Raw genomic sequence first — 19,234 nt, 5'->3', positions numbered from 1 at the left:
CTGTGGGGGACAAATGAGGGGAGGGGAGAAGCAAGGGACATGCAGGGAGAGGACAGCAGAGAGAGAACCTGCGTGTCCCAGCCGTGCTCTGGGACAGTGTCGAGTGTCACTGGATGAGATAAGAAAATGCACAATCCTGATAAATATTTGTAGAAGGGATTAATTAAGCGACAGTCAGTATTTGACGCTTTCATAAATACTAAAGAACCAAGAAAGAACAGGGAGAAACCTTGTTTGCAGGCAGCGCTCTTTAGAGCAGTTCGGGGGCGTTTCATGATGCTGGTGGCGGTGTCCAGCACCTGCTATGAATGTAGCTGTGCGCGTGCATGTGCGCGTGTCTGGGTGTCTGCCGGCTTTAGGCTACGGCAGCATCTTTGTCCTGGGGAACTTAGCATCTAACCGTGAAGGTGAGCAGTCCGCCCAGGTGGTGTGAAGTCAGGTTGTGCTGAGAGGCTGGGCTCCAAGCACCGACAAGGCGCAGCCTCGGGGGCCGGGACCCAGATGCATTACTTCCAGCTCCAGAACTGGGTGGCACCGGAACCATGGCTCCACTTGGCGGGTCAGAGCAGGCAGGCATCCTGGAGGCCCTCCGACCCCGGCCAAGAAGGGTGGCTCTGCTGGTCCTGAACCGAGGCCGGACGTGCAGATGCCAGCGTGGTGCTCAGCCTTCTCTGCGCAGCCGTCTGTCGGCGGTGGTCTGCACTCGGGCTCATGTTCCTCCAGGTCCGCTTTCCCGGAGCAAACCTGGAAAACAGGTGCTTTCTCACCTCTCAGGGTCCGTCAACCCCGCCCTGTCTGAGCCCTGACCCAGGGAGGGGAGGGCTGCTCCTGTCACACGTGCTCAGGGAGTGGGGTCACTTTCACAGGCCGCCCCAGTACTTTGTCCTGCTTCGGAGCTTCCTCAGAAACCATGTGGGTTAGAGAAACAGGTGCCGGCTTTCCCCAAGGCCACCAGGGCTGGGAGCCTCCTGCGAGAAGGGAGAGCCTCATTATGAGCAAAATGAGAACCCTTTTTGCAGCAGAAACTTGAACAACTCTCCTCTGAGTAGAAATGAGTCCTGACTAAGGCAGTTAGGATGGAGGAGTGGGGTAAGTGAGCCTGGTGGCCGAGGGCTCCACACAGTGGCTGGGGGCTTCACAGGTGTGTTGCTAGAACGTTCTCTCAACCCTCCATCTTCCAAAATGATTGTCAGGCCACTGTCTCTAACGCAGATGAGATTTACTCAATGGACATTTATTAAGTACCTGGATTTGAGACGTAAGAAAGCAAGATAAAGCTGGTGGCTTGACTTCAGTATCTTTCTGTGTAAAACTCCACTGTGTGGGGGGAGAACCATTGTTTCCTGCTCCTCAGTCATACGGGGTAGGGAAGCAAATCATGCAGAGAGACTAAATGTACAGAGAACACTGGATTAAGAAATAGAGACGTTCCCATTGCGGCTCAGCACTAACGAACCCGACTAGGATCCATGAGGATGTGGGTTCGATCCCTGGCCTCGCTCAGTGGGTTAAGGATCCGGCGTTGCTGTGAGCTGTGGCATAGATCACAGATGTGGCTTGGATCCCACGTTGCTGTGGCTGTGGTGTAGGCTGGAAGGTGCAGCTCTGATTGGATCCCTTGCCTGGGAACCTCCATATGCTGCAGGTGCTAAAAAGCAAAACAAAACAAGTGTTTGCAGGGAGAAGTTTAGCAGCAATAATAAGTACCAACAGCAGCAGTTGCTAACATTTACAGGGGGCTTGCCTTGTGCTGGTTACTGTGCTCAGAAATTAGCATTCACTGTCTTGAGGTGTGAGGTGAGGTACAGCCACTGCTACCGCTCACTCATGAAGCAAGAAACAGAGGTTAAGAAATTTGCCCAGAGTCACACAGCAGACAGAGCCAGGAAACCAGATTGCTGCAACTTCAGAGAGAGAACTCTTTAATGAATAAAGCATCGCTTTTTCTGTGACACTTTGTTGGTGCACCTGTCAAGTTAGGGATGGAGAGTTTACCTTGGAGCCCTCCCTGCAGCCGTGGGAGCCCGGATGGTGCCGTTCTGGGTAGCTACGTGGTAGAAGGCTCGCCGTGCGCAGTCCCCACGGAAACCTCTCGCTGGTCTTCTCTGATGATCTGAGAGCCTGGGAGGAGATGGTTGGGAAGAGGGCCCTGGGTCTGGGCAGGCCCCATGGTGACGCCTGAGCCCCCCGAGTATGCCATCTCGGGGCCCTCTGCCCTTGTCACCTGCCCTCCCTTTTTGGAAACCAGCGAAGCGGGCGTGTCGGTGATGTTGCGTTTCTCTTTCCCCTGCAGGCATGAATGCTTTACAGTTACAGAATCTGGCAACGCTGGCAGCAGCTGCAGCCGCGGCCCAGACCTCAGCCACCACCACCAATGCAAACCCTCTCTCCACCACGAGCAGCGCCCTGGGAGCCCTCACCAGTCCTGGTAAGGTGGCCTCCTGCCACTGGGAGCGGGGACTTGGGGACAGCGCGCCAGCCTGCACCACCCGCCCGCCACCCCAGGTGCCGAGTGCAGGGTGGACGTGCCCAGACCCAGCCAGGCATAGGGCTTGACTGTCTGTTTAATTTCTTTTAAAGAAACAAAGTTGGGGTGCCTGTGTGTCTCCTCTTCCAAGGGTAAAAGGAGAAGCACTTCCTGCGAGGGAATCTACCCGGTTCTTGCTTCTCAGACCTTCCTTTTGTTTAAAAACTGCTCTGTCGTCCCTTCAGCCCCACACACCCCCAGTTGTGTGGAGCCTCCGTCTCTTGGGAAAGGTGGTCTCTCCTGTGTGTGTGTGTATGTGTGTGTGTATATATATATATATATATATATATATTTTTTTTTTTTTTTTTTAGAAATTTAAGAACACTCCGTTAAATCTCAGAATCCCCAGTCGCTTCCGTGTGGCGGTCCACAGCCGCCCCATCCTTTACATCTGACTTTAAAAACACCAAGGTCTAGGAGCTCCCCGTGTGGTTCAGCGGTAACAAACCCAACTACTATCCGTGAGCATGTGGGTTTGATCCCTGGCCTCACTCGGTGGGTTCAGGATCCGGTGTTGCCGTGAGCTGTGGTGTAGGTCGCAGATGTGGCTCAAGTCTGGTGGTGTTGTGGCTGTGGTGTAGGCTCGTGGCTATAGCCCCGATTCGACCCCTAGCCTGGGAACCTCCATATGCCTAAAAAGACAAAAAAAAAAAAAAAAAAAAAAGAAATACACATTTAGACACGGTATATTCCCCCGTATAATAGTGGTTTTTCTTAAAAACATTAAATAGTTGACCTCTCCGATGTATCTATTTTATAAATCAGATTGAAAAGTATTTTGTTAAATAAGAATTATCATAGCCCCCTGGAGGACTCTGAAACGATGACACTAAAACAGCACAGAGCATTACACACGCATGTTTTACATTTATACATGATCTTTCATCCACAGCTGGTATTTTTAACCGTATTTTGTTGGGCATAAAAAAAAAACCTGAACATCCCTCAAAATCTGAATGCTTTTTTGTTTGTTTATATAAAAAGGAAGAGGACTAGCTTTTTTTTTTGAGGAGAGAACTCTATCAACTTTATTTTGGTAAAAGTGAATTAGCTGTAATTCTTCCAACCTTGGCCTTCACCCTGACTCCCTTTTATTGAGAGTAACCAGCAGAAATGGACCACATCATTGGTAACAAGGTGGAGAAAAAGAACTCTTTTTCCTATGAAGACTTTTCCTTATATGGCATAGAGTCAGAGTCTGCTGTTTGAACCGTCAAAGAGTTGAATATTATAGTTGAATATTATAGTTACTTTGAATTTGAAGATTAAAGAGTTGAATGCTATAGTTATAGAAATTGTTCTGCTATTCCAAAAATGACCATTATCATAAATGGACATTTTGCTTAAGGGTGTGTGGCCTGTTACTCGCTTGGGAAGGTTCATTTGTCTTTCTGAAAAAGTATATTCTCAGTGTTCCCATTGTGGCTCAGCAGGTCAAGGACCCGACATAGTGTCCATGACAATTTGGGTTCGGTCCCGGGCCTCGTTCAGTGGGTTAAGGATCCAGCGTTGCCGCAAGCTGCAGCATAGGTCACAGATGCGGCTTGGATCTGGTGTGGCCGTGGCCTCAGCTGCAGCTCTGATTCAAGCCCTAGCCTGGGAACTCCCATAGGCTGCAAGTGTGGCCATTAAAAGAAAAAAAGAAAAAGCCGTGTGTGTATGTGTATATACATATTCTTCCATTGTGACGTCTGAGCAGGGAAATGCTTTGGTTCTAGGGAATAATCAGTGTTACTATTTGAACGTTTTCATCTCCTTCAAGAAGGCGCGAGGGTTTAAGAGCCCCAGAGCAGCTGTCAGCTGGTCCGAGTGGATAACCTCACTGGCAGCTAATGCTTGTAAGTGTCTGTATAGCTGCGGGCTCTGGCCTGGGTGCTGAGGACCCAGCAGTGAACTGGACAGACACACTCCCCGGCCCCGGGAGTCTCCCCATCGGGCAGGGGAACGGGGGCAGTGAGCAGTCGTGTGTGCCAGGCATGTGCCTGGCAGGGGCTGTGCAGAGAGTGGAGGGGCTTGAAGGAGGCTGATCCCTCCGGAAAGGTGGTGACTGAGCAGGACCCCAAAGAAAGTGAAGGAAGCAGGTAGACCATCGGGCCAAGGGCACCGGTCAGAGGAGGGCGCCTGGTGTGATCGCAGTCTGGCACCAGTGACGTGGTGCCGAGTGGGGGGACGGAGGGGGAGAGGTGAGGTCCTTGTCCTTGGATCCATAGTCTTTCCATCCAGGACGCTCAGGAGCCTGTCCAGGAAGTAACCCTCTTAAACCGCAGGGCAGCCTAGGAAGCCAGCCAGAGTCTCCAAGGAACTCGGAACTTATTTGACCATTTCAGCTTTTTCCTGAGCCCTTAACTGTGTCCTGAGGTGCGTTTGCTTCCCGCCCAGCCCAGCCAAGCATCCTTCCCTTTGCTCTTAACGTGGCCTCTCACCCTTCCCTGAAATCCTGCCGACCGAGGTGTTAGGGCGAGAGTGGTTTTCCTCCTCTCTGTTGAGGAAGGCTTTGCACAAGAGCTGAAAGTATCTCATTAGAAGCCTGAAGGGTCGCGGCAGAGATGATTTAAATCTACATTTCAATTATTTTTCTTAAGTGTAACTAAAACATCTGGCATTTAAGTGAAAGTAAATTATTTGTCTCATTTCCATCAGGGACTCTTTCAAAGTCACGGAAGCCGTGGTTGGTGGGATTCAGGGGTCTCCACTTCATCAGAGCAATTTCCTGGGGGGCGGGGGGAGGCTGGGAAGCCATTCCCAAGGCCAATGCCTTTTTTTTTCTTTTTTAAGTAATAGAACATGGGGCTTCCTGTTGAACCATTAACCAGTCCATTCAAAGTGTAGAGTGCACCCAAGCTTCTGCCCAACACTCCTGCCAGGGCTTGGCTTCACCCTCTTTTGAGAGATGTCCCTTATGCTTCAGAGAAATCTATCTGGAAAGTAAAGGGACAACTCAATCCCCGAAACAATTATTTTTTGTAAATAATTGTAAATTTATCATTTCAATTTCGCACACTCAGGAACACACTCCCTACAGCATTATCATAAGTGATTTTAAACAATCTGTGCTTTAAAACAGGAAAGATTAAGCATTAATTTTTATTTAAAAAAAAAAATCCCCTTAGGCAGTAAATAGGTTTCTTTGTCTCCTGGCCTTGAAATAAACATTGAAATAGTCTAAATTGCCCACAGTTCGAGTAAGTGTTTCATGCAATTATCAGATGATAGGGAATGAAATTAGAAATTGAATCATGAAAGAATAAAAACCAGGTAAATGCACATTAGGCGTTTTAGGAGTTTCTCACAGGTCTTGTGAAGCCGAACGTAACCGCGTTTCTTGTCTTTTATTTTGATGTGATAATTTTTCTTTTGTTTACCTCAGTCTCCTATTCAGTTCATTGATTCTTGGGTCATTCCTGTTTTTGCGGAATGTGTCTGGCACTGGTATAAAGAGACAAAGTGTCTGTAAGGCCCACAGCTGGGGCTTAAGGAAAGATAAGGACATTTGCCGGCTACCTGAGCTGCCCATGTGTTGGCTTTGCCTGGGCACTTGGGAAGCCGGGCAAGAGCATCGTGCTACCACAGGAACATTTCTTGGGCGTTTCCTGTCCGAAACATGACGTTGGGTTCGGGGACCACATTATGCCACTGACCTTCTGTTTTCTTTCTTTTTTGGCCCTAACAAGACGTTTTAAAATTCCCCCGATGCTTCTGTAAGTACACGCTTCAGGATGAGAGATAATTTCGTGCCAGAGTGGAAGGCATTTTAAAATGCTAGGGCGCCTTCCTCCGTTCCCACCCTTGGCTTCTCAAGTAGTTTTCGCTCTCAAGTCCAGGCAGTACCTCTTCCCATCCTCAAGATGCCACCTGCTTCCTTGAAGGCTGTGACAGACACCGAGTCCCAGGGTGAAGCTTCTCTGGGGCAACGGAGATGGGACAGGGTGTTTCCAGGGGAGTCCGACCTGCCCTGGGCTCCTCACATAAGAAGGGCCAGCCTGGGGTCCCTTCCAGCATCACCCAGCAGTGTCACCAGGCTGGCTGAGCAGTGGGAAACCAGAAAGTACTCTCTGAGCCGTCCTAGTGTTAAGAGAAGCTGTTGTCCCGCCACCAAGGGTGTCGGCATGTGTATCACATGAAAACTGGCATCGCCAGGTTTCACCCCCGCTTCGTAGCCTTCTGCTTCATCCGGGGCACATCTGGGGCACATCCGTGAAATGAGCTGGGCCGGCGCCGCCCCCTCCCACCGTCACATGCAAGGAGCAGTAGTACCACAGGGTCGAGTCTGAGGGGACCAGGAGAGAGGGACAGACAGACAGACACCGGGCGCTGGCAGAGGCTGCCCGGCATCCCAGGACCTCAGGACGCTCACCTCCTTCCGAAAACCTGTTCCTGCCGCTGAGCACAGGGTTCCCCCCTCAGCGGTCCACCCCCAGCCTCTGTCACCTCCTCAGCCCCCACCTCCAGCCCGTCTCCTCTCTCTGAAGCAGCTCTTTTTTATCGTTGGAGTTGGCAGCCCCTGTGTGAAGCTCCCCTTGTCCCGCCAGACCAGCCGCCAACTCCCTTTCGCACCCCGTTGGCACAACAAACAGCTCTGTTGAGACACGTCCCCGTGGCGTGGCGGACCGTGGTCTGGGCTAGCGCAGCACCAGCTCCTGAACGTGGCCGTCACGATGCTTGCTGACCTGGCCCCATCCTTCCTCCCCAGAACTGTCGCTGCCCCCCGCCCCCCCGCAAAGTCGGTCACTCCCCCCAACACCCCGTCGGCGGTGGGGGGGGGGCACTCCGTCACTATTCCTGCCAGCTTCTCCGCCTGGAGTGCCACCTCTCCCATTTCCTCCCGTGACATCTCCCATGTCACTCCTTTCGTGCAGTGTCAGCGCTTGGGAAGATTCACGAATAGGTGTAAAATGGATGGTTTTAATGCCCATTATACCAAGCTTTGTTTATACACTGCTTCTGTAAGTGAAGCAGCAAGAAAAAAAAAATTCTGGTGGTGAATATAAATTGCTTTTGGTACTCTGATACTTAGCTTTTAAGAATCGGTGCAAACGCCACCTCCACCCTGAAGCCTTCCAGGAAGAATTCATGGCCTCCACAATGTATTTCTCACATAAATGCATTCTAAAGCTGGATCCGGTGCAGAGGCCTTGCTAAGGCGCTGTATCCGTGCCAGGGAGGTGGCCCAGTGGCAGTTCCATGCCCCCACCCAGCCTCGGAGCTGCCAGAGCGCATTCTTGGTACTTCCTCTAAAACGCTTTGCAGCCTGGCTATTGGGCACCTGCCTGTGTCTCACCTTCTGGAGAGTAAGTCTTGCAAAGCAGGCACGGTTTCTTTGCTTGTAACCCCTTTGGCGTTTGGAGCAGTGTCTCGCACAGGCCTTGAGATGTTTTTGGGGTTGAGTGGCAATGGAAATGCCCGCAGAAGTGTTTAAAAGCCACGTGTTCCATCCAGCCCCCGGCACAGGCCTCTAAGGGGGACTCCGAGTGTGGGGGGGTGACGTGGGGCAGGGTCTGGGCCCCCTCCTCACTGCTGTGACCTGGCTCTTGAGTAAATCCCAAGCTAGCCACACCTTCCAGGTGGGTCGTCAGGTCTGAGAGGTTTCCGAAGGGCGAATCCATGCCAGTGTGCCTTAGAGCAAAGTCACGGAAAGCAGGGGTTTTATTCCAATCATTTTACGAAGATTGGCTTTCAAAATGTTCCGATGGCCGTGACCGAGAATCAGGAAGAGTCTCGGTCACATAAAGGGATTTCATTTTCAAGAGAACCCTCTGCTCTGATGGGGGCTTTATTAGAAAGATCCTCCTCAAATGCGCTATAACCCCCACCCCCTGTGCTCCACTAACCGCGCGCGGACGCCCCCCGGGCGCCTCCCAGGGTCCAAGAGGCAGGTACCCACTTCCCTGGGGGGGGGGGTTCCCTACTTGAGCATTTTATTAATTCAAGATCCGTTTTTCATTTGAAAATTACCTGGTTCTCTTACCCACTCGTGTTTTTCCTTAGGCCCATCTCTCATTGCTTATTATCAAGGAAAAGAAAAAAACCTCAAACAGTCAAGTTTTCCCCTTCCTGACCTATATTTTAAATTGGGGTCAGGCGGCGAGTTCGTTTTTCCCATTAGCTCTTTATTGGTGGGGTCACATCCATCAACAGCGTCACACCCTGATTGCTACAGAAAGAGAACTGACATCCCATTTTTTGCTCATTTCCGCAGGTTTCAACCTTTGAAACCTGGAAGAAGGCTTTTTTTTTTTTTTCTGGAAGGTTCCCATGTGTTAACTTGCTCGTGACATTATGGGGCTCCCTTTCTTGTCATCACTGTTATAAGAATTGAACATGATGGAAGAATGTTACTGCAGGGACTGTAATTTCCTGATGCATTGTTTTCATTCTTTCAACAAATATTCCTTGAGCGACTAGTCTGTACCTGGGACTGTTCGAGGCATTAGAAACACATCAGTGGACCAAGCTGAGCAAACTCCTGCCCTCGTGTAGTTTATATTTTAGCGTTAGCTTTTCAAAAAGCGTAGGTGACTAAATTCCCACTGTGGTAAAATGATGTGGTTATTAGCCTTTTTAAGCAGAAACTATACCTTCTACACCCTAAAAAAAGAAAAAGAAAAAGAAAAACTTTTTGGAGTTCCCATTGTGGCAGCAGTAATGAACCGAACTGGTATCCATGAGGATGCCGGTTCAATCCCTGGCCTCCGTCAGTGGGTTAAGGATCCAGCATTGCCATGACCTGTGGTGTAGGTCAGATCTGGTGTTGCTGTGGCTGCGGTGCAGGCCGGTGGCTGCTGCTCGGACTTGACCCCTAGCCTGGGAACCTCCATATGCCAGGGTGTGGTCCTAAAAAGACCCCCCCCAAAAAAACCCTTCATGACCAATTTTTTTGTATACCTCATTAAAATCTTGTGACTCTCCAGGGTAGGGAAATGAGACCTTTCTCTACCTCTTCCTTTTCTGTGAGCTGTGCCATTTTTCTGTACATTAAATGCAACAAGGACCCCCAAGAGTGGTGTTCACCATGAGAGGAGATTTGGTAAGTGGTAAAACCAGAAAAAAGGAGAGAAGTGAACTTGGCAGTTCTGCTCTATGGCTTCTCAACAAAGGCATTTCATGAAAAGCAAGTATTTCAGAAGTCCTTAGGTGTTTAAAAAAAGCGTCATTGGGAGCCGTCCGTCTTCCTAGTCAATGGTTCTTTATCAGGCATTGATCGTTCTGCTTCTATGGCTTAAAAAAAAAAAAAAAAACAACAAAGCAGGCACATATCCCCCAACTGGAGCTTGGATGGCCTCTGCACGTACTGGGTGTTTTGACGTGGAATTACCTTTATATTTCACTTACCATCAAGAAGATGAGAAATCTGTTGGTCCAGAGAGAACCGCAGCTGATTATCATTCATTCCAGTGTCCTGAGCGGCCTGAGGTGTCTCAGCACCTGCCACCAGAGCAGCTTTGCACCGGGGATGGGCTGGCCCATGCCATCCCTGAGATGCCCTGATTTAGAGCAGTCTCTTGATCGTCCAGCTCAATAAAGCTGCCCAGCCGAGGAGGTGACAATGGGTGTGGGTCTCCACTGGGCTCAGAGCCCGCACCCAGACTCCTGCAGGCCCCGCCCCGGTGGGGGATGGGGGCACAGGGCAGGACCATCCTGTTCTGTGGGCTGCCCCTCACTCAGGGCTTTGTTCTTGCTTGGTCTGGAGTGCACGTTTTTAATATTTTTAGACCGGAGCTCTCATGCTCCGTGTTTTTGCTTTAGTGGCTCTGGGGTCTGTGCTGTGTCCATGTTTAGCATAAACGTTGCTGTGCGAGGGCTCCTACAGTGTGTGCGGGTCCCCCGGAGGCACAGGTGAGCTCAGAGCCCCCTCTTCTGTACAACACAACCGCTCGATGAGACGTGTCCCCCCATCAGATTATCTCTGTCTCTGTCTGCTAGAACCATGTCACCACTGCTGGCACTGGTTATAAAGCAGGTATGAGAGTTCCCGTCATGGCTCAGTGGAAATGAACCTGACTAGCATCCATGAGGATGCGGGTTTGATCCCTGGCCTCGCTCAGTGGATTAAGGATCTGGCGTTACCGTGAGCTGTGGTGTAGGTCACAGATGAAGCTCAGATCTGTGGCTGTGACCATAGGCCAGCAGCTACAGCTCTGATTTGATCCCTAGCCTGGGAATCTCCTTATGCTGCAGGTGTGGCCCTAAAAAGACCAAAAAAAAAAAAAAAAAAAAAAAAAACAGGTGTGAACTGGTTAGTTATGCTCTATATTAGATGGAAAAGCCACAAAACTTGACTCTAGTTCACTTGCTAGAGGTTGATGACCTAAGGTCCACACTGGAAGACTTGAAAGTAACCAGGTGGACATGTTTCGTTCGTATGTGGTTTAAGTTCATAAACCAGATGCAGTGGCCACATGCAAAAAATCAGTGGAATGTGCCAACCCCGACCGTCTGGTTGAAGAGTGGAAATCAGATAAGATACAAGGTGTCAGCGACAGAAGCGAACCTGTCTCGAGGAAACAGGGCTAACTTTTAATAGAAGCATTGACGTGGGAGCCAAAACATAAGACGAGGTAGGATTCTGAGAGGTGGGAAATGGAATGGAAGATTTATCAGATGTGTCAAGCATGAGAAAATACAGAAAAAGCATTCAGTCAGCAAATGGAAATCCATCTAACTTTCCACCGGCGAGAGATGGATGGGAAATCAGAAGCACGGTGGCGGGGGGCGTGCTGGCGGTGGAGACTGGGGAGCTGGAACTTGCTCTCATGGACAGGAAAGAGCCATGTAAGGATGCAGAGCACAAGGAAGTCAGTGGTGGGACTTGGGTACCGACTGGATGTGAAGGCAGCAAAGGGCAGGACTTGAAGTGTGTGGATTTTGGGGACCAGAGGGACAGCATTTGCATTGGTAGAGAGGGGAGTCAGGAGAAGGTGATGGTTTGATTTGCTGAACTGTTGAGCGGAAGCACGTGTGCAAAAGGCTTTCATTGAAATACATCCTACACGCAGTGGTTACCTGACCCTGGAGCCTGTCACGGAGCAGCTGCAGGGTGGTGAGCTGGGCTGCGGAGCTGGGGCCTGGGTGAGGGCACGGAGCGGGAATCACCAGACACCGTGGACCCTGGCTGGAGCCCGCATTTGCGAGACAGGAGGAAGCATGGTGTCAGGACCCGGGCACGGGAGGGTGGTAGAGGTGGAGCAGGGGAATCGGCGTGGGCTGTAGCCGTCAGGCGGTGGGTGCACCTGAGTGGCCCCTCACAGCGCTGGTGAGGGGGGACGGCACCGTTCTGGAGGCCATCAGACATGGGGATGAGCGACTGGAGGCGGACCTTGTGTTTGTAAATGACATTTTCACAAAATTTAGTGATTTTTTTTTTTTTAAGTCTAGAAGGGTCAATAGGAAGAGAAATTTTAAGATGGAGAAATGTAAACATATTTCTTAACTCAAGAGAAAGAGGCAGGAGTTGCCTTCGTGGCTCAGTGGTTAATGAACCTGGCTAGGAACCATGAGGTTGCGCGTTCGATTCTCGGCCTGGCTCAGTGGGTTAAGGATCCGGGATTACGATGAGCTGTGGTGTAGATCGCAGATGCAGCTCGGATTCCACGTTGCTGTGGCTGTGGTGTAGGCTGGCAGCTACAGCTTCAGTTAGACCCCTAGCCTGGGAACCCTCCATATGCTTCGGTGCAGCCTTAAAAGACAAAAGACCAAAAAAAAAAAAAAAAAAGAGGCCAATGTGAGTACAACAGTGATGGACTGAAGTGGGCAGGAGGTTGGAGGGGTGGAAGCAAACCCTGTTGAAGCCCCTTCTCCGCGCCTGGAGCAGCACGTGTAAGGATGCGTCTCGCGTTCCCCCAACCCCAACCCGAGACAGCAGCCCCCGCCTGCCTTTCCCGCTGTGCCCCAGCACTCACTGTGGACACTCACAGATGTGACAGGACTCCAGGTACTCCGAAAACAGGTGATAGAGTCTCAGGGACACCCTCGCTGCTGAGACACAAACAGAAAGAGGTCCAGGTTGTCCAGGACGCAAAGCATCGGGGACAGAAAGGTGTTCACGTCCCACGTAAGTCCAGGGTTTAAATATCTACCTGGGCTCGAAACCAGAAAAAACTTCACGCCCGGAGCAGAGGTTTAAAAAATAGTTCCTCTAGAAGGTATGACAGGAGAATTGCAGGTTCATCTTCTTTCTAGAGTATGTGGCCGTCTCGACCCGCGCGCTGAAAGACGGTGCTTCAGAGCACGTCACTTCCTCTGCCGTTGCTTCTCCCTTGTGAACGGGGGTGTCTGTGTTTGCCCTCATGGAACTCTCAAGGAAGTGTGTACATAGAACTTATGCTATTGCTTTTTTGTTTTTGTTTTTGTCTTTTTAGGGCCACAGCCATGGTATATGGAGGTTCCCAGGCTAGCGGTTGAATCGGAGCTGTAGCCGCCAGCCTACACCACAGCCACAGCCAAGCCACATCCGAGCCGCATCTGCAACCTACACCACAGCTCACAGCAACACGGGATCCTGAACCCACTGAGCGAGGCCAGGGATCGAACCTGCATCTTTATGGATACTAGTCAGATTTGTTTCCACCGAGCCACGATGGGAACTCCCTACTGCTTTCTTTTTTTCTTTTAAGACAACATTGAAGTCAAATGTGGGAAAGCGGATTATTTTGGAATGACACTAAGTCCTGCTCTCTGGACAGTAGGAACCAGGTTAAACCTGGAATAAGATCCAGTGTTGTCATCAGCTTTTTTTCTCTGCACCTTTGCCTTTGCAAAAGCCTTAACCCCCCACCCTTCCTAAAAAGATCAGCCGAGAAATGCCAGGCGTAGACGCTTTGCTTCTTCCCACTCTGGGGTGGAGCTGAACACCTTGGCAGTGAACTTCCCACAGACCCTCAGACTTGACTTGAGGTTATGGAACCAACACCGCCCTCCTTACGGAAGACAGGATGGCTCCTGGCGCCCGCCGTGGCCGCGGAGAGGGAAGCCCTGCAGGCCCTGGACAGCTGTGCGCTATTTCCGGCGATGTTCTGTGTGGAGCTCTGGGGGGGACCTCTTGACCCTTGCCAACCTCGGGGTCCTGGTAGCCAAAGGACAATCGGCCCCCGTTCCGGGACCTAAGACTCGGGTCCGGGCAGGTCTTTGGGACCCCCAGTGACGTGCACTTGGGTGACACAGAAACCCGGGTTCCTCCCTTTCTCTGTTCGGAGTCCCAAGCCTGGCCGCGTCCTCCCATCCGTAATGACGAGGCGTCTGCGAGACCCCGCGTCCAGGTGCCTCCTTCGCGGTCCCCGTGAGGGAACTCGCCCGAAGGAACACAGGCTGGTAGCAGCGGAGGGATGGCGTTTCTGCCTCACACACCAGGACATCGTCAGAATCCCAGGAGCAGAGATGGAACCTCTTGGTTTTGTCGCTTACAAGGTCTCACCCTTAGAAGGAAATCACCATGATTTTTTTTCCATCTGTGTCCACAAGCCTCTATAAAAAACAAATATCTGGGACCAGCGACAGGAGGCGTGCACTTTTATTTCGGTGATGTGTGAACAGAATCCCGTCAGTGGGGAAACCGGATTCCCCTTCTCTTTTTTTTCTCCATTCCCGTTCGCTCCTCACAGACTTGAGTTCATATAAACGGACTCTTTCAAGCTCCTGGCCCCAGATGACACCTTCATTCTGAGGTGTCGTCTTCGTGGGCCTGGGGAGGGGACGGAACGAAGACAAGGTGAGGAGGTACCAGGTGTGACAACTAAGGACATAGCGTCTCTCTTAGGAACCTCACCTATCGAGATGCCAGCGAGCAGTGGCAGTGACAGGTCCACACTGGGGCTGCAGGTGCCTGAACGGGGGCCTCGGCGGCGATTCAGTCCCAACAGGGGCTTCCTTCATTTGGTCCTGCAGACCCGCGTGTTCCTCTGGCCCATCCAGAGAACCAGTCAGCGGGGGACACGCCACCTGTTGGCTGGTCTCGATCATTCAGGGTGGGGCATCGGGGTGGGGAGAGAGTTGTCCAGAGGTTTACGGGGTGAAGGGCGTGTCTGTTACAGATTGTCGGGTTGTGAGCCGAGAACCCCTCAGAAGCCTTCGGTGTCCTTTTCTAAGGCAGACAGCCTCTTTCTGCTCGCCTGCTCTCCCCACCACCCACTCCCCGGAAAGACTTTTAGGGAATAAATGAAAGGAAGAGGTGTGGTTATTGCGGGCTGATTAGACCCCAGGGGAGAAGGGACACTGTGTGGCTGGTTCGTGCCCTCAGGTTGTGACAGGCTACTAGTGGGGGCACCTGTGTCACTGTTTCACGTCTCTGCCCCCTTCCCTCCCCTTCCCTCCCAACCCCCAGCCTTCCCGGCACCACTGGGACACAGCAGACCAGCGACCCTGGGCCCACTGTCCTCAGTGTGTTTGGCCAATGCAGGCAGTTTCCTCAATTTATTGCAAAACGATTGTGTTTGGAATCGTTTCATTTCCTAAACCACAAAGCCACTGTGCTTTCAGCATCTCATCATTCCGTGGAAAAGGGCTTCCTGAAAGCTCCGACAGCAGATGCTTGCCGTCTTCTGTTGATGATGTTTTGTAGGATGTTTTGCAAAACCTCCTACCCTCCAGGAAACACGGGGAGGGGTCACAGGAGGAGAATGATGCCCTGGGTTCCTAGAAAATGTGTGTAAGACAGGACACGATGCGCAGCTAAAGGAAAGGCGGGAAGGATGGCCTGCACGGAGGAAGGACATCTTAAAGGAAGGTCAGACGTTCTTGACTCCCAGTGGCCACTGCCCTACTTTTCGGGTGGATCTGGGGTCTGTGCAGGGCAGGAGGAGAGCCCTGTTCCCTACTGTCAGCAGTCAGCCTCTCCCCAAAGTGTCCGTCACCCCATCTCATGCAGAGAATGGGAAGGAAGCTGGCCTTTAGTCTGTGTCCCTGGTGGCAATTCAAGGAAAGGGCGGGTGAGGCCGGTAGGCTAGTCTCTGCCCTTGACGCTGGGCTTGCTCCTGCCTCTTGGGGGACGTGCCAGAGTGGCGCCTTGGGGACCTGAGAGCAGGCGTCTGGTCCCCTCTGCAGAAGCTACATCAGAGGAACAAAGGGCATCCCTGCCCCTGTCCTGGTGACAGGTGGCACCTGGCTTTGCCAGTTTGACTTCACACAGTGTCCACACCCTTCCTCTGGCGTCCAAGCAGTTGACAAGAGCCCTTCACTCAGCCCCGGGCCATGTGTCACTGGGAGCTGTCTGGGAGGCCACAGCGTCAGCATCCTGAGGCCTGGGGGTGGCATCGTCCCCAGAGGAGCTGGCGGTGGGGTCCGCCTGCCCTGCCTGCAGCAGGGTCTCCGTCTCTTCATTTGTTCAGTGCATCCTATTGGATGCCCGCCGTGTGTCAGCCCCTCTCGTAGGTTCCAGGACATAAGTCAGGCGACTCCTGCTCCTTAATACGCTTGCCTCCAGCTGGGGTTTTCTGGAGAGGATAGAACCATAGCTTCTTGTTCTTCCGTAGCCTTTTATCCCTGGTTTCCTGCCTCCCAGCGTCTGTCCCCGTCATCACAAGCCAAACCGGCCTCCCTTGTAGACTGTCACCTTCTTGTGCCCCAAACTAAATTCTACACCTGCCCAGAGGGAATGTAGTGATCCTGCGAGTGGATCCCCTCCAGGTCCGTGGTCCCCAAACCTGAGTGATAGAGGACTCACAGGGGCGCATGTTGGTTCAGAGTCCTGGCCCCACAGGGGGTTGGGCTCACGGGTCAAGGAAACACCCTGGGGGCTGGGACGCAGGGGACGCTGGGTGCTAACTTGTCCCTCCCCCGCGTGCGGGGGTCCAGCCTCCGGCAGACAGCACCGCTCTGACCCAGCGGCCGGAGCGTCCCAGCCAAGGGCTGCAGGTCGGAGGGAGTTTCTGCCGCCCCAGTGCGCCTTCCTCTTGGCCCTGAACTTCCCGCCATCCGGTCCTCGGGGCCGCGAGTTGCCTGTGCCCCGGGGCGGCTGCCTGTCCTGCTCGTGAGAGAAGCCGGAGCTCGGCCGTGTCCTCGGCCTGATGGCGCTCGCGCTGTGGTTGGTCCCTTCTGTCGAGGTCTGGAGCCAGACCTGGGGTTTCCGGGTCCTCGGCGATGCTGTGGCCAGGGATCTGGCACCTTCCCCAGGGTGGAGTTCTGCCTCCTCGGAGTTCTCCTCTGCGCTGCTGGGAGATGCGGCCCACATGCGTTGGGCGCCAGTGGAGACAGGGGAGCTTTTCAAAAGTTGGCTTATTGGGCCTCGGAGGCCGCGGCGTCTCGCCTCGGGTCTGCGGAAACCGCGGACACGCGACCATCGGTGGCCTCTGCTTTCCTGTTGCCGCAAACAGGGAGGCAGCCGCTTCTCCCCGATGCCAGCTCTGCCTCCTCTCTGTCTCATCCATGGTCCCCCCGGGTCTGGAGCGACAAACAGCCTCTTTCTGTGCCAAGACCCAAGACAGTCTCTTCCCCTCGCCGTCTCCTCGCGAGGCTGAATTTCACCTTTGCGTCGACTGTTTCTCTCTCCTCACCTGGCCTTTCAGGCTCGCTCACCTCCTGTGGCCCTGCAGAGCTGCACCCCAGGCCGTTCCCTGATGAGAAAGGTGGGAGCTTAGTCACCAGCCTGCAGTTGCCGCCCTAGAGGAGGAAATGTTCACTCTTCTGTCACGTGTTGCAAAATGATGTGAAAAGGTTCGAATTCCCCCCTTTGAGGACAGAATAACCAGGTATAGATGTTCAGCCGTGTGCATTGATTACTGACTCTGTACCCAAGGTCAGTGCCACCGCCTTTGATTATTTGGTGTCGTCACTCCAGGGCGGGGGGTTGTCACATCATTCCCATTCTGCAGATCAGTACAAAGCCTCAGCGAAGTGGAACTGTTGCCTAAGGTCTTAGAGATGGAAGGGGCAGAGCTGGAAAATGAAAGGGTGACTCTGACCACAAGGTCCCTGCTCCCATAAATAAACCCCTACAGGAGCCACAGGACAGATGCCAGGTGCAAGATCGACTTTGAGGTTAGTGTCGGCGTAGTGTTCACTTTCCGGAGCCAGAGAGCTAGGTTAAATCCCGGCTGAACAACCTGCAGCGACGTGACCTTGCACCAGTTAGTTTCCCTCATAGGATAATTATAAATGATTAAATGCGCACATAGGCGTCAAGTCCTTAGAACTGTGGCTGGCACAAGGCAAGCCCATGGAAAGAGTAGCCGTCGTCGCTTTATTCCTGGTAAAGCTGAATTGGAGACTAGGTTAGCTTTCTGCTGCTGCTGTGATAGATGACCGCAAACCTAGTGGCTTAAGACAGCACAAATGTATTCTTATCTGATGGTTCTGTAGATGAGAAGTGCACTGGGCTCAGATCCAGATGTCGGTGGGGGCTTACCTTTCTGGAAGTCCTGGGGGGTGGACCTACATTCCTCTGGCTTTGGGGTCTGACCTCTCTTTTGCACGGAGCAGCCTTCGACCAAAAGAGGTGCCGTGAACACTGAGGATCCACTCCTCCCCTGAAACGTTCCCAGGCATCTTGTAAACAGGTAAATTGAGAGCAAAGGATACTGTCATCAGTGGAGACTGAAGGGAGTTTTCAGAGGACAGCGTGCAGTTACCCGAGGCAGCCCGGCCAGTCTGCCAGCCCAGAAATGGGAAAACACAGGTGTGGGTGACAGTCACGCTCTCTGTCGGTCGTGTGCAGGCTCCTCCTCCATGGCGTGTCTGTTGAATATTTGGCCTTTAAGAACTTGATTGGGAGTGACCATTTGACACGTTTGAGTTCTTTTGTTTTAGGCAGATTGTTTGCTTGAACTCAGAAGGATCTTAAAGGCAGCAGGATACACAATTGAGATACAGCTTTTCTAATTTAGACCCAAACCGGGGTGAATTTTCAGAGTATTGTCCAAAGCACTGGAGCAAGTGGAGTCTTCTCTTGGAGGGCAAGCAGTTCACCTGACCTCGTGTCTGATCCCTCTCCATCCTGTCTTGACCCGCTCCTACCTGCCTACTAGGGACCGCCCAAGAGGTCAGAAAACTATATAGTGCCCTGTGGCCAGTCTGCCTGGATTTTTTTTTTTTTTTTTTTTTTGGACTCAGTGACTTTATATTTACAGTTGTGCAGGCATCATCACAACCCAGTTTTAAAACATTTCCATCCCAAACCCCCAGCCCATCCCTCCCAATCTGTCTCCTTTGGTAACCAGAGGTTTTTCGAAGTCTGTGAGTCGGTTTCTGTTCTGCAAAGAAGTTCATTGTATCTTTTTTTAGATTCCCATATAGAAGTGATAGCATATGACACTTGTGTCTCACTGTCCAACTTCACTTGACATGATAATTCTAGGTCCTTCCATGTTGCTGCAGATGCCATTATTTCTTTCCCTTTAATGGCTTGAGTAATATTCCATTGTGTATATGTACCACATCTTCTTTATCTACTCCTCTGTCATGGACATTCAGATTGCTCTCATGTCTTGACTATTGTATACAGTGCTGCAGTGAACATTGGGGTACATGTATCTTTTCTAGTCACGGTTTTCTCTGGAACAGATGCCCAGGAGTGGAACTGCTGAATCAAATGGTAATTCTCATTTTAGTTTTTTGAGATATCTCCACACTGTTTTCCATAGTGGTTGTACCAATTTGCATCCCACCAACAGTGTAAGAGAGTTCCCTTTTCTCCACACCCTCTCCAGCACTTATTGTTTGTAGACTTTTGTGCCTGGGTCTTCAAAGAAATGGAAATTCAAGACATAAAGAGACATCTAACTT

The 19,234-nt window shown here is 51.8% G+C and overlaps 1 protein-coding gene across 27 annotated transcripts in view; it reads left to right on the top strand.

Annotated features, from left to right (window-relative positions):
* Positions 1-19,234, top strand: part of CELF2 (CUGBP Elav-like family member 2) — a 362,707-nt gene that overhangs the window by 280,531 nt on the left and 62,942 nt on the right. For all 27 annotated transcript variants that reach the window (XM_021064258.1, XM_021064257.1, XM_021064256.1 and 24 more), the window contains one exon: positions 2,294-2,428. In XM_021064258.1, the coding sequence (XP_020919917.1) occupies positions 2,294-2,428 (135 nt within the window). The remainder of the gene's footprint in view (positions 1-2,293; positions 2,429-19,234) is intronic.

This window comes from Sus scrofa, chromosome 10, assembly GCF_000003025.6.
Source record: "Sus scrofa isolate TJ Tabasco breed Duroc chromosome 10, Sscrofa11.1, whole genome shotgun sequence".
NCBI classification, from domain to species: Eukaryota; Metazoa; Chordata; class Mammalia; order Artiodactyla; family Suidae; genus Sus; species Sus scrofa.
The sequence above is the reverse complement of the archived record's forward strand: the minus strand, read 5'-3'. Positions and strand labels throughout refer to the sequence as shown.